Source organism: Ostreococcus tauri (genome assembly GCF_000214015.3).
Source record: "Ostreococcus tauri WGS project CAID00000000 data, contig chromosome 03, whole genome shotgun sequence".
Taxonomy (NCBI): domain Eukaryota; kingdom Viridiplantae; phylum Chlorophyta; class Mamiellophyceae; order Mamiellales; family Bathycoccaceae; genus Ostreococcus; species Ostreococcus tauri.
In genome coordinates this window covers 222581-233126 of record NC_014428.2, presented here as the reverse complement: position 1 = coordinate 233126, position 10546 = coordinate 222581, and the positions used below count along the sequence as shown (strand labels likewise).

The 10546-nt window shown below is 59.9% G+C and overlaps 6 protein-coding genes across 6 annotated transcripts; 2 read left to right on the top strand and 4 right to left on the bottom strand.

Moving 5' to 3' along the window:
- Nucleotides 1-1899: 1899 nt before the first annotated feature.
- Nucleotides 1900-2118, top strand: OT_ostta03g01350 (unnamed product; the record flags this gene model as incomplete). The annotated part of the gene is made up of 1 exon (XM_022984717.1): nucleotides 1900-2118. The coding sequence occupies one exon, from the start codon at nucleotides 1900-1902 to the stop codon at nucleotides 2116-2118; it is 219 nt and encodes a 72-aa protein (XP_022838451.1).
- A 164-nt stretch (nucleotides 2119-2282) lies between these two features.
- OT_ostta03g01340 (unnamed product) lies at nucleotides 2283-2549 on the bottom strand (the record flags this gene model as incomplete). The annotated part of the gene is made up of 1 exon (XM_003077991.1): nucleotides 2283-2549. One exon carries the CDS (start codon nucleotides 2547-2549, stop codon nucleotides 2283-2285), a length of 267 nt encoding a protein of 88 aa, XP_003078039.1.
- A 195-nt stretch (nucleotides 2550-2744) lies between these two features.
- Nucleotides 2745-3548, bottom strand: OT_ostta03g01330 (unnamed product; the record flags this gene model as incomplete). The annotated part of the gene is made up of 1 exon (XM_003077990.1): nucleotides 2745-3548. The coding sequence occupies one exon, from the start codon at nucleotides 3546-3548 to the stop codon at nucleotides 2745-2747; it is 804 nt and encodes a 267-aa protein (XP_003078038.1).
- Nucleotides 3549-4166: 618 nt separating this feature from the next.
- OT_ostta03g01320 (Asparagine synthase, glutamine-hydrolyzing) lies at nucleotides 4167-5972 on the top strand (the record flags this gene model as incomplete). The annotated part of the gene is made up of 1 exon (XM_022984716.1): nucleotides 4167-5972. The coding sequence occupies one exon, from the start codon at nucleotides 4167-4169 to the stop codon at nucleotides 5970-5972; it is 1806 nt and encodes a 601-aa protein (XP_022838450.1).
- Nucleotides 5973-6092: 120 nt separating this feature from the next.
- On the bottom strand, nucleotides 6093-6899 carry OT_ostta03g01310 (unnamed product; the record flags this gene model as incomplete). Its single annotated transcript, XM_003077988.2, has 1 exon — nucleotides 6093-6899. The coding sequence occupies one exon, from the start codon at nucleotides 6897-6899 to the stop codon at nucleotides 6093-6095; it is 807 nt and encodes a 268-aa protein (XP_003078036.2).
- A 467-nt stretch (nucleotides 6900-7366) lies between these two features.
- Nucleotides 7367-10396, bottom strand: OT_ostta03g01300 (Tetratricopeptide repeat; the record flags this gene model as incomplete). Its single annotated transcript, XM_022984714.1, has 1 exon — nucleotides 7367-10396. One exon carries the CDS (start codon nucleotides 10394-10396, stop codon nucleotides 7367-7369), a length of 3030 nt encoding a protein of 1009 aa, XP_022838449.1.
- Nucleotides 10397-10546: the final 150 nt, after the last annotated feature.

Below are 10546 nucleotides of genomic sequence, written 5' to 3'. Positions count from 1 at the left end.
CGTCGACGAGACGTTCGATGCGCGGTGTTGCCACGGCAAATAGCCTAGTTGTTGTACTGTTTTACTCTATGACGTGGTTTGATGTGATTCGGTTGCGCGGCCGCCGCTCTGTGAGTGTTCATAAAAGTGTCGTCTTTATCGTAGAGGCCACAAAGGTAGGATGCGAGACAAAAGCGTCCAGGCCAGTCGCGTTCGACGTCGGGCTCGCGTTTTCGTGCATGGAATGGTGTTTACACATTGCATACGACCTCGGAGCCGCATTTTGCGGCGTTTGGACGAAGTCGACTCTCGAACCTATGTTCCCGTAGAGGCTTGGAAGGTAGTGCACAGCCACGGGAAACCGGTAGTCCTGGGAAGCAAAATTTTCGACGTCGCGGCAAAGTCGCCGGGAAACGGGCCAAATCGATCCATCATAACATTTTATTACGCACCAATGCGCCTTGAGGCAGTCTTCTCGCGTTTCCGTCGCCGGGCACGACCGATTAGACTGGAAACCAACATCGTAGACGTGTACGTTAACGATGCACGTCTAAAAACAGTTTTTGCCATCTGGTCGATTTTGGATGCAAAAACGGCGCAGACGTACGTCAATCCGTTTCAAACCACGATGTGATGCGCCGGGGCGCACACCAAATCCCGACGTCGCGTCGAAACCTCGCGAAAATGTTGCGAGCACCTTGGTTTTGGGAAACTTCTCACCTATTCCTTCTCTCCGTGACCATGCCCGTGCGTCGTCCCTCTGGAAAGCGCCATGAACCACGCGCCAGTTCTTTTGATTTGCGATTACGAACCTCCTAGCGATATGAGGTCGCCTGAATCGGCGTCCAGCGGCGCGAATCGTTGGTGTGATACATGAGTGAATTTATGTTTTCGTCGGCTCGCATCGCGCGGCTGGACGAAGCCGCGCGCCATCATCGTGGAGTCGACGCGCAACGCATTCATACACGCGATTCCGATCACATTGGGTGATGCGGGCGTCGTATCGACCGCAGAAAGGGTGCCATGGAATGAAGGCGTGTTCCAGGTCATTTCCGCTGGTTGCCGCCCTTTCGTCACCGATCGATTTTCAGTTGAAACTAGAAGTGCCTTTCAAATCCGATAGGTGGAAACTCGTTTCCTTTTCGTCACCGATCGATTTTCAGTTGAAACTAGAAGTGCCTTTCAAATCCGATAGGTGGATACTCCTTTCATTTTTAGTTACGCATCGTCGGTTATTTTGAAAGGTACAAGGTTCGACGAAAGGCGAGCTCGACGCGGCGTGGTGCGACCAAGCGGCCTTCCCACTGATTGGACGCGTCGCCAATCGTTTCATTTCGTCGAAGGGCACGTCGAAACGGGGACACGTGGTGGTGTGGCGAGACGTTTCCGCAGCATCTGGGCGAGAGTTGAAGGTAAAGTTGTCTTGCAGGCCGATCATCACATCTTCTCGTCGCAGCACGCGTCGCGACGCGGGTCGATCTGCCACACCGAACGCGGTGGGTGCACTGTGGATATTATTCTCGGTCGTGAAACGTAAAGAAGATGGTGTCAGCGCGCTCGCGTCGAGCGTTGAGTCGACGGTTGGGCGTGTGGATGCATTTTTGGAGCCGAGCTTCGACGCAGCCATCGCATCTTCTCGTCGCAGCACGCGTCGCGACGCGGGTCGATCTGCCGCATCGAACGCGGTGGGTACACTGTGGATATTTCTATCGATCGTGAAACGTAAAGAAGATGGTGTCAGCGCGCTCGCGTCGAGCGTTGAGCCGACGGTTGGGCGTGTGGATGCATTTTTGGAGCCGAGCTTCGACGCAGCCATCGCATCTTCTCGTCGCAGCACGCGTCGCGACGCGGGTCGATCTGCCGCATCGAACGCGGTGGGTACACTGTGGATATTTCTATCGGTCGTGAAACGTACAGAAGATGGTGTCAGCGCGCTCGCGTCGAGCGTTGAGCCGACGGTTGGGCGTGTGGATGCATTTTTGGAGCCGAGCTTCGACGCAGCCATCGCATCTTCTCGTCGCAGCACGCGTCGCGACGCGGGTCGATCTGCCGCATCGAACGCGGTGGGTGCACTGTGGGTATTTTATCGATCGTGAAACGCGAAGCAGGTGGCGTCAGCGCGCTCGCGTCGAGCGTTGAGCCGACGGTTGGGCGTGTGGATGCATTTTTGGAGCCGAGCTTCGACGCAGCCATCGCATCTTCTCGTCGCAGCACGCGTCGCGACGCGGGTCGATCTGCCGCATCGAACGCGGTGGGTACACTGTGGATATTTTTATCGATCGTGAAACGTACAGAAGATGGTGTCAGCGCGCTCGCGTCGAGCGTTGAGCCGACGGTTGGGCGTGTGGATGCATTTTTGGAGCCGAGCTTCGACGCAGCCATCGCATCTTCTCGTCGCAGCACGCGTCGCGACGCGGGTCGATCTGCCGCATCGAACGCGGTGGGTGCACTGTGGGTATTTTATCGATCGTGAAACGCGAAGCAGGTGGCGTCAGCGCGCTCGCGTCGAGCGTTGAGCCGACGGTTGGGCGTGTGGATGCATCTTTGGAGCCGAGCTTCGACGCAGCCATCGCATCTTCTCGTCGCAGCACGCGTCGCGACGCGGGTCGATCTGCCACACCGAACGCGGTGGGTACACTGTGGATATTTTTATCGATCGTGAAACGCGAAGCAGGTGGCGTCAGCGCGCTCGCGTCGAGCGTTGAGCGCGTTCGTTTGAGTGTTGTGATTCTTTTCAAGAAGCGCGAGTAGCCGTCCGCTCATCACTAGTAGTCGCCGAAATCCCGAACAAAGTGGGACGATGGCGCTTCCGCGTAAATGTCCGACGTGTGCAGCGTCACAGGCGCCGATTCGCCACGCTCTATCCGTGACGGAGTCGTCATCTTCCGCTTCATCGCGGCGCTTGGTCTCGTGAGCGTCATCTTTGCCGCTGTAGAATCTACAAGCAGATGCGCCAATCGCGGCTCCAGATCGTCGACAATCTGGTCGACAACGTTGCGCGCAATTCCCATGACACCTTCGAGCATCTCATCCAGAACGTTGACCGTCGGTGGCCTCGCGTGCGCGTCGCCCGTGTGGAGTGTCGTCATCGTCTTCCCCAACAACTTCGCCACCGTTTCAGTGAACTCGTCGCGGAGTGTACGGGCCTCGTCTTCGTTAGACAGCGGTAATTTCCAAATTTCTCCACTCGTGTAGAGCTTGTTCACGCGCGATCTCGTCGCCGATGTCGTCTTATCGGGTCGCCCGAAATAGAGAAACGCATCGCTCGTCGGATACGATTTCGCGAGATCCTGGAATTCCCGGACGAGTCTGTCGCGGCGGTTTTCGAAGCAGCGCCTCGCCAGCTTGTACTCATTTCCGGTGACGGAGGTCCCGTCCTCGTGAAAGAACGGACGAGGGCGTTTACGCCTTCCTGGTCCGTCCGTCGTCGTGGAAAACGAAACGACGCGAGCGGTCGATTGCTCTTGATCGGTCGCCGCCGCTGCATCTTTCTCGGTCGTCGCGCGCACACCTCCCTCGGTCGTCTCAGGCTCTGTCGTTCCCTCGGATCCATCGGCTCGCGTTCGCATCGTCCCCCGACGCCGCGCCGTCGCGCGTCGCCGCCGACGCGAGTGGTGACCGGACGAGCGAATCCCACTGACGTATGGTGCAAAAAATGTGTGGCTTGGGGTGACTTATTTGTCCACACATGCTAAGAAGCTTTGCTTACCCAAGATGGACTCCCGACTCACGACGTCACGACTCACGACTCACGACGCAGACGCCACGCACGCATGTTTCTCCCACACATGGCTCTCTCACACGTGTAATACGCACACCGATCGCGTCGACCGCCCCTCGCGCCCCCTCGCGGCGGCGGGTTTGTTTGGTTATCCACACATTCGCCCCCCCGTCGACGCCGCCGCGCGCGCTCGTGGGGTCGTCCGAGGTCTCTCCGCGCGCGCGCGGTCGACGTCGTCGAGCGCGCGTCGTCGCGGGCGCGTCGAAGGACCGGCGCGTGGACGCGACGGAGATTTCCCACGCGCACGGGGCGTTCGAGGAACAGGGCTTTTTCCGGTCGACGCGCATCGCTGGACATGTGCGGGATCTTTGCCGTTTTACGGCTCACGGGCGACGCCAGGAAGAACCGCCGACGCGTGTATGACCTGGCGAAGCGGCTGCGGCATCGGGGGCCGGATTCGTACGGAATGGAGGTTCGAGTGGACGAGCGAAGCGGCGCGCAAACCTTCATGGTGCACAAGCGCCTGAGCATCGTCGCTCCGGGGAAGAGCGGTGATCAGCCGCTGTACACGGATGCGTCGAGGAAGACGACGTTCATCGCGAACGGAGAAATTTATAATCACGCCGAGCTCAGGGAGAAGTACGGGATCGTGAGCGAGAATAAGAGCGATTGCCAAGTCATCGGTCACCTGTACGAGCAGCACGGGCCGGGCTTCGTGAGCGAGCTCGATGGGATGTTCGCGTTCGTGATCGAGGATCGGGAGAACGACGTCATCGTCGCGGCGAGAGATCATATGGGGAAGATCCCGATGTACATGGCCAACGGTAAGGATGGGAGCGTTTGGTTCAGCAGCGAGATGAAGACGTTGCACGACGACCCAGGGGTGGCGAGCTACGAAATCTTTCCGCCAGGTCACGTGTACGTCAAGAAGGGTGATGAACCGGCCACGATCGAGCGCTGGTTCAATCCTCAATGGATCGCCGAGGAGAGCTACGTGCCGACGACTCCGGCGGACTTACCGGCGCTTCGCGAGTGCGTCGTTGACGCCGTCACAAAGCGTCTCATGGCGGACGTCCCGTACGCCGTGCTCCTGTCCGGTGGGCTTGATTCATCGTTAATCACCTCCATCGCGGTGCGTCAGCGCAAGTTAGCCAAGAACACGTACGGAGCTGATGAGCCCGTGCACTCGTTCTCCATCGGTATCAAGGGGGCGCCGGATCTCGTCGCCGCGCGCAAGGTGGCCGAACAGCTCGGCACGATCCACCACGAGGTGCACTTTACTCCCGAGGAAGCGCTCGACGCACTGCCGGACGTCATTTGGCACCTTGAAACGTTCGAGCAAGTTCGTGCGTCGGTGCCCATGTACCTACTGAGCCGTCACATCAAGTCCTTAGGTTTCAAGATGGTCCTCTCGGGCGAGGGCGCCGACGAGCTCTTTGGTGGCTACTTGTACTTCCACAAGGCGCCGAACCCGACCGAGTTCCATGCTGAATGCCGTCGTAAGACCATGCGTTTGCACCAATGGGATGTGTTGCGCGCGAACAAGTCTACGATGAGCTGGGGTATCGAAGTTCGCACTCCACTCTTGTCCCAGCAAGTCATCGACATGGCGATGAACATGCGTCCTGAGGATAAAATGATCGACGTCAACAAAAAAGATGCAGATGGTCATCCATTCCTGGAAAAGTATATTCTCCGCAAGGCGTTCGATACGCCTGAGGATCCGTATCTTCCGCAAGAGGTTCTTTGGCGTCAGAAGGAGCAGTTCAGCGATGGCGTTGGGTACGACTGGGTCGACGGTTTGGCGGCACACGCTGAACTCGAAGTCAGTGACGAAATGTTTGCGAAGCGCGCCGAGCGTTTCCCGCTGCACCCGCCGACGACGAAGGAGTACTACTTGCTTCGATCGATTTTCGAAGAGCACTTTGTGACTGGGTTCGAGAATGGGGACTGCGCGTACGCGACATGCCCGTTCGGCAAGTCCATCGCGTGCTCAACCCCGGAGGCGGTTTCGTGGGATCCGGAGTGGGAAAAGAGTGTCGGAGACATCTCTGGTCGGGCTGTCAAGAACGTGCACGTCGCTGCCGACAAGTTTGACGTGAAGAAGGAGAAGGCGAACGAGACTGTCGCCGCCTCCTTGGTGGGTGTTCAGAGACGAGGCGTCACGGTGAAGCCACGAGCGAGGAAAGGCGTCGTGCAGCAGCGAGTCCGCGGTCACGTTCGCTTCGCTGGCTTGCGTGCGGCGCCTATCTCGAGGGTTTTACTTCTGTAGGGCGCCACCCTGCTTGTAGATTGCACCTAGAACGATGAAACGACGGGCACATTGCGTTTGTTGAATATACATCTTTCGTATAGCGGAATGCTTAGGCTTTCTATTCCTCATGCGTCGATACTAACTGAAATCTCCCTTTGATGCCGCTCGCGATAGCGGTGAGAACGCCGAAGCAAAGGAGCTGATGGACGTGCTGCGACTGATGCCCTGCGAACCCTCTGCGAACGTATTATGTGGAGAGCTTGAAGGAGAGTCCGGACGGCGAGGTCTAGGAGCGAGCGTTTTTGGCGTCGTTACCAATCGCAATCGCGTGTCATCATCATCTGCCGTGACGAACGTCATCGATCCGTTTCGCTTCGGTGACTGCAGCAACGCGTTCTCCGAAGTTCGCAAACTTCTCGTCGTCTCCGCCTCCTCCGGGAGCGCTTGATCAGCTTCCTTCAACCACGACCGCGTCTTCCCGGGCGTCGGCGCGCGTCGACCGTCGTCTTCACTCGATATTTCCGCGTCCAAAGACGGCAAGACCGAATCAAACTTGATCTCTCCCTCGAACGAGTCCACTCTCGGCAATCGCGCGAATCGCCGACCGCCGTGGAGCGAGTTCTCCGTCGACGACGCGCTAAAGATTTCCCTCGTATCGATGCGCGTCCCGTCCGACCGTCCCGATCGATCCACAACCTCACCAACATCCATCGGATCCGAGATTCCATCCGCCTCCATCCCCATCTCCACCGCCGCCGCCGATCGCATCTTTCGCAGCGCCAGGCGCGTCACCCGCCGCTCGAGCTCGTCGCATCCGATCGTCTCCCCCCCCCCGCTCGCGTGCCCACCTCCGACCCCCAACGCCTTCACCGCCACGTCCACCGCGATCGCCGCGATCGCATTCGGCGTCGTTCGCGTCCCTCGACGTCGGGCGTCGTCCGTCATCCCTCGACGACGTTTCGCGATGCGTCGTCCCGTGGGTTCCGATCGTCCGAACCGTCCACGTCTCCCGCGTCGTCCGCGTCGCGCGTCCCGCGGACCGACGCGCGCGCGATCGCGCGCGCGCGACGAGGGGTCGCGCCCGTTCCTCCGCGCCCGTCGCGCGGTGGCGTCGCGTCGTCGCGTCGTCGCGCGCGTCGTCGCGCGCGTCGTCGCGGGCGTGCTGAACCCTAGGGAGAAAACGTCATCACCGCGCGCGTCGTATTCGGATGTCTATAGAGAGTATGTGATGCGACTGTTCGCGCGCGTGACGTGGACGCGCCGGAGGATGTTTTTGGGGGATCCGCGGTGAGTCGTGACTCGTGAACGTATCTCCCGATCACCGCGACCGTTCGTGGATGGGGCGGACGCGCGGACGGGCGCGCGACGGGCGCGGGGTTGATTACACGCGAGCGAGTGCGGTGCTCGGGACGTCACGGGGTGTCGTCGGAGGGGCGTCGACGCGCGCGACGGCGCGCGCGCGGGGGCGCGGGCGCGTCGGCGTCGACGTCGGCGTCGGTCGAGCTCGTCGGTTCGGCGCGCTCGACGACGACGTCGGGGGTGTAGAGCATCGCGGTCGAGGCGAGATCTTGACGCTCGAAGACGTCGATGGGATCCCACGTCGATCGCTTCCCGCGCTCGCGCGTCGAGGGCGCCTCGGAGCGCTTCGCCGCCTTTTTCAGGCGACGCGCCTGGAGGAAGTGATAGTCCGCCTTCGCGGGGGCGCCGGCCGCTTCCTCGACCTTGGCTCGCTCAAAATGCACGCTCGCGTTCTCTGGATGCATCGCCTCGGCGCGGGCAAGGATTCTGCGCGCTGTGTCGAAGCGGCCAACCGCGCTCTCGCACTTGGCAAGTCCAAGGAGGCAAACGATGTTGCTCGGCTCGGCGTCGAGGCCGCGCTCGTACAGCGTGTGCGCGGTCTCGACCGCTTGCGGATTGTCCTGGGAGTAGAACTCGAAACGACCCCACGCCGCCCACGTCTGCACGGACCAGGGCGCGAGCGAGCTTGCGCGCTGAAACTGCTCTCGCGCGATGGCGGCTTCGCCATCGGGATGCTGCGTCTCGCTCACTGCCCACGCCTGGGATATGCGGTAATTATCGGGATTCGCCGCCACGCCTCGCTCGTAAAGAATGCGCGCATCATCCAAATTGCCCGTTTTTGCCTCAAGACGAGCCCAAGATTGGAGTAGGTAGGCGTCTCTGGGATGTAAGGAGGAGCCGAAGGAGTAGACGGCTACCGCCGCCGAGACGTTCCCAAGCATCTCCTCAATCTGACCCTGAGCGTGAATAACCGCTGCATTACCCTCGTCGATATCGTTCGCCTTGTCGAGTAGTTTCTTCGCCTCGGCGAAGTTACCCTTGCGCGCCAAACCTTGTGCCCAAACTTGATACGTCTTCGCCTGCGCCGCTCTGGCCTCCTTTTCGTCGACGCGTCCCGCGGCTTGGGCCTCGGAGAGCACTGCAATCGCGCGCGTGAACAAGTCGATGTGAGACGTCTTATAGCCAGCGTCGGATGACGCGCTTTCCATCATGCCCCACTTGCGCAGGATTTCGGCTCGAATGAGAGGTCGATCTTCACAGTGCAACAGAGCTGCTCGGTACAGACTGCGAGCGCGCTCCGGATCGCCTTGCAGGAGCTCGAAACGTGCCCACTGCTCCCAGACCGCTATTTGACCGGGAGACCTCGTCGTGCGCTGGTAGAACAGCTGTCGCGCGGTCTCGGCTCGGCCGGTTCGCATCAAGTCCCACACCAGTTGCCACTCCACCTTGCCAGAGTCTGGATCTTGCATCGCTTTGGCGGCTTTTCTTCCCGCTCCGTCAACCTTACCGGTGTACTCGTAGCTAGACGTCACGGCGTCGCGAACGGTAGCAATGAGCTCAGCATCATCGACACTCTTCTCGCGCGTCGTCAATTCCTTAGAATCGACGTCGATCACTTCCGAAATCTCACTCGTCTCGACGTCCATCACCTCCTCCGTCACCTCACGCGCGACAGCTTCGATCGCCGCCAAAGTCGCCGCGTCGGCCTTCGGCAACGCGCTGATCGCCGTAACGGACGCACGGAATTTTGCAAATTCAACGGAGTCAATCGTGCCATCTTGGTCGACGTCGAGAAGCGTCATCAACGCCTGCGCCTCGTTGAGCATTTCCTCCTGCTCCTCTCCCGCCCAGATGCTTGCCAAGACCGTTCGCAACTCACTCAGCGTGACGCGACCATCGCCGTTGAGATCGAACGCTTCGAACAACTTATCGTGGCTTTCGTCGCGTTTACGCAAATCATCGTGCGTGAAGGCTCCAAACTTTTCTTTAGCCGCGTGATTCGCCGCCGAGGCGAGCTCAGCGAGATACCCAGCCATGCCCGCGTCTTCCTTCAGGCCACCCTTGTATGACGTATGCGACGCCTTACCCGCCTCGGCGGCAAGGTGCATCGCGGCTGTGCGAATTTGCAACTCTACGTTGGCGCCTTTCTTGAGCGCCTCTCTCGAAGAGACTGGTTTCCCAAGCTCGTCGAACGCAACCTTGAGCGTGCTGTGCAACGAGGAGTATCCGTTTGGTTTCGGATTGTAGATGTAATCCTTCGTTCGTCCTTGCACAGGAGGAAACATCGAGTGAATGATCTGCTGCGCGCGGTAGCACGCCGCGTTGGCGGCTTTGAGCGCTCTCGCTTCAAGTTCCTCGTACGTCAGGTCTCCCGAGTTCACGGTGCCCACCACGGGGGGCTCCGCCCCGCTCCCGGGTTGCGGCGTCAAAACGAGTCGCATTCCGAGTAAATCGTGCACTTCCTCACGATCTCGACCATCTCGAATGATCTTCTTCATCGTCGAGTATCTCGATTTACGTCGAGCCAGGACCCTGACCCCTCCTCTGCCGATGAGAGCGTTCATCGTCGGGTCGGCTTGCATGGCGTCGTCCAACATCTTTGTCATTTTGTCAAGAATTTCCGAGTCCTCTGGGCTCTTCGCCGCGAGCCACTTCTCTAAACTGGCGTAGGAGTTCGGGAACAAGATCTTAAACGCTAAATCCTCGAGCTCCGCGCACAGCGAGCCGGTATTCAACGCGTGCGCCATCGGGGCGTAAATCTGCATCGTCTCCAACGCCACCGTCGTCCTCTCCATCGGTTTCAGCGCGTCCGCATTTCTCAGCGCGTCCAACCTACACGCCAGTTCGACAACGATTGCTCGCACGTCATGAAACGACAGATAGAAGGACCTTAAGCGCTCCGCCGCGTTTTCATCGTACGAGTGCACGCGTTTCGGTAAATCGTGCACGCGTCCGACGTCGTGCGCCAATCGCATCACCCGCTCCCCCAACGTCTCCTCTATCTCATCTAGACTCACCGTCCCGTGCACCACGGCCTCTCTGAGCAATCCCGCGCACAAACACTCGGCATCCATCCCCAAATCGGCCAGCGTCAGCGTCACGTCCACCGCGCGCTCGTGCGCCGGCGCCCCCCCCCCCCCCATCCCCCACCCGCGGTATCTGCTGCAACCGCGGTATCGCCAGCGTCAGCGCGCTCAACAACATCTCCTTATCCACCTCTTCGTCGTCCCGTCCGCTCAATCTCGGCGAGATCGCGTCCCACGCCGCGACGAAATCCACCACCCGCGACGTCC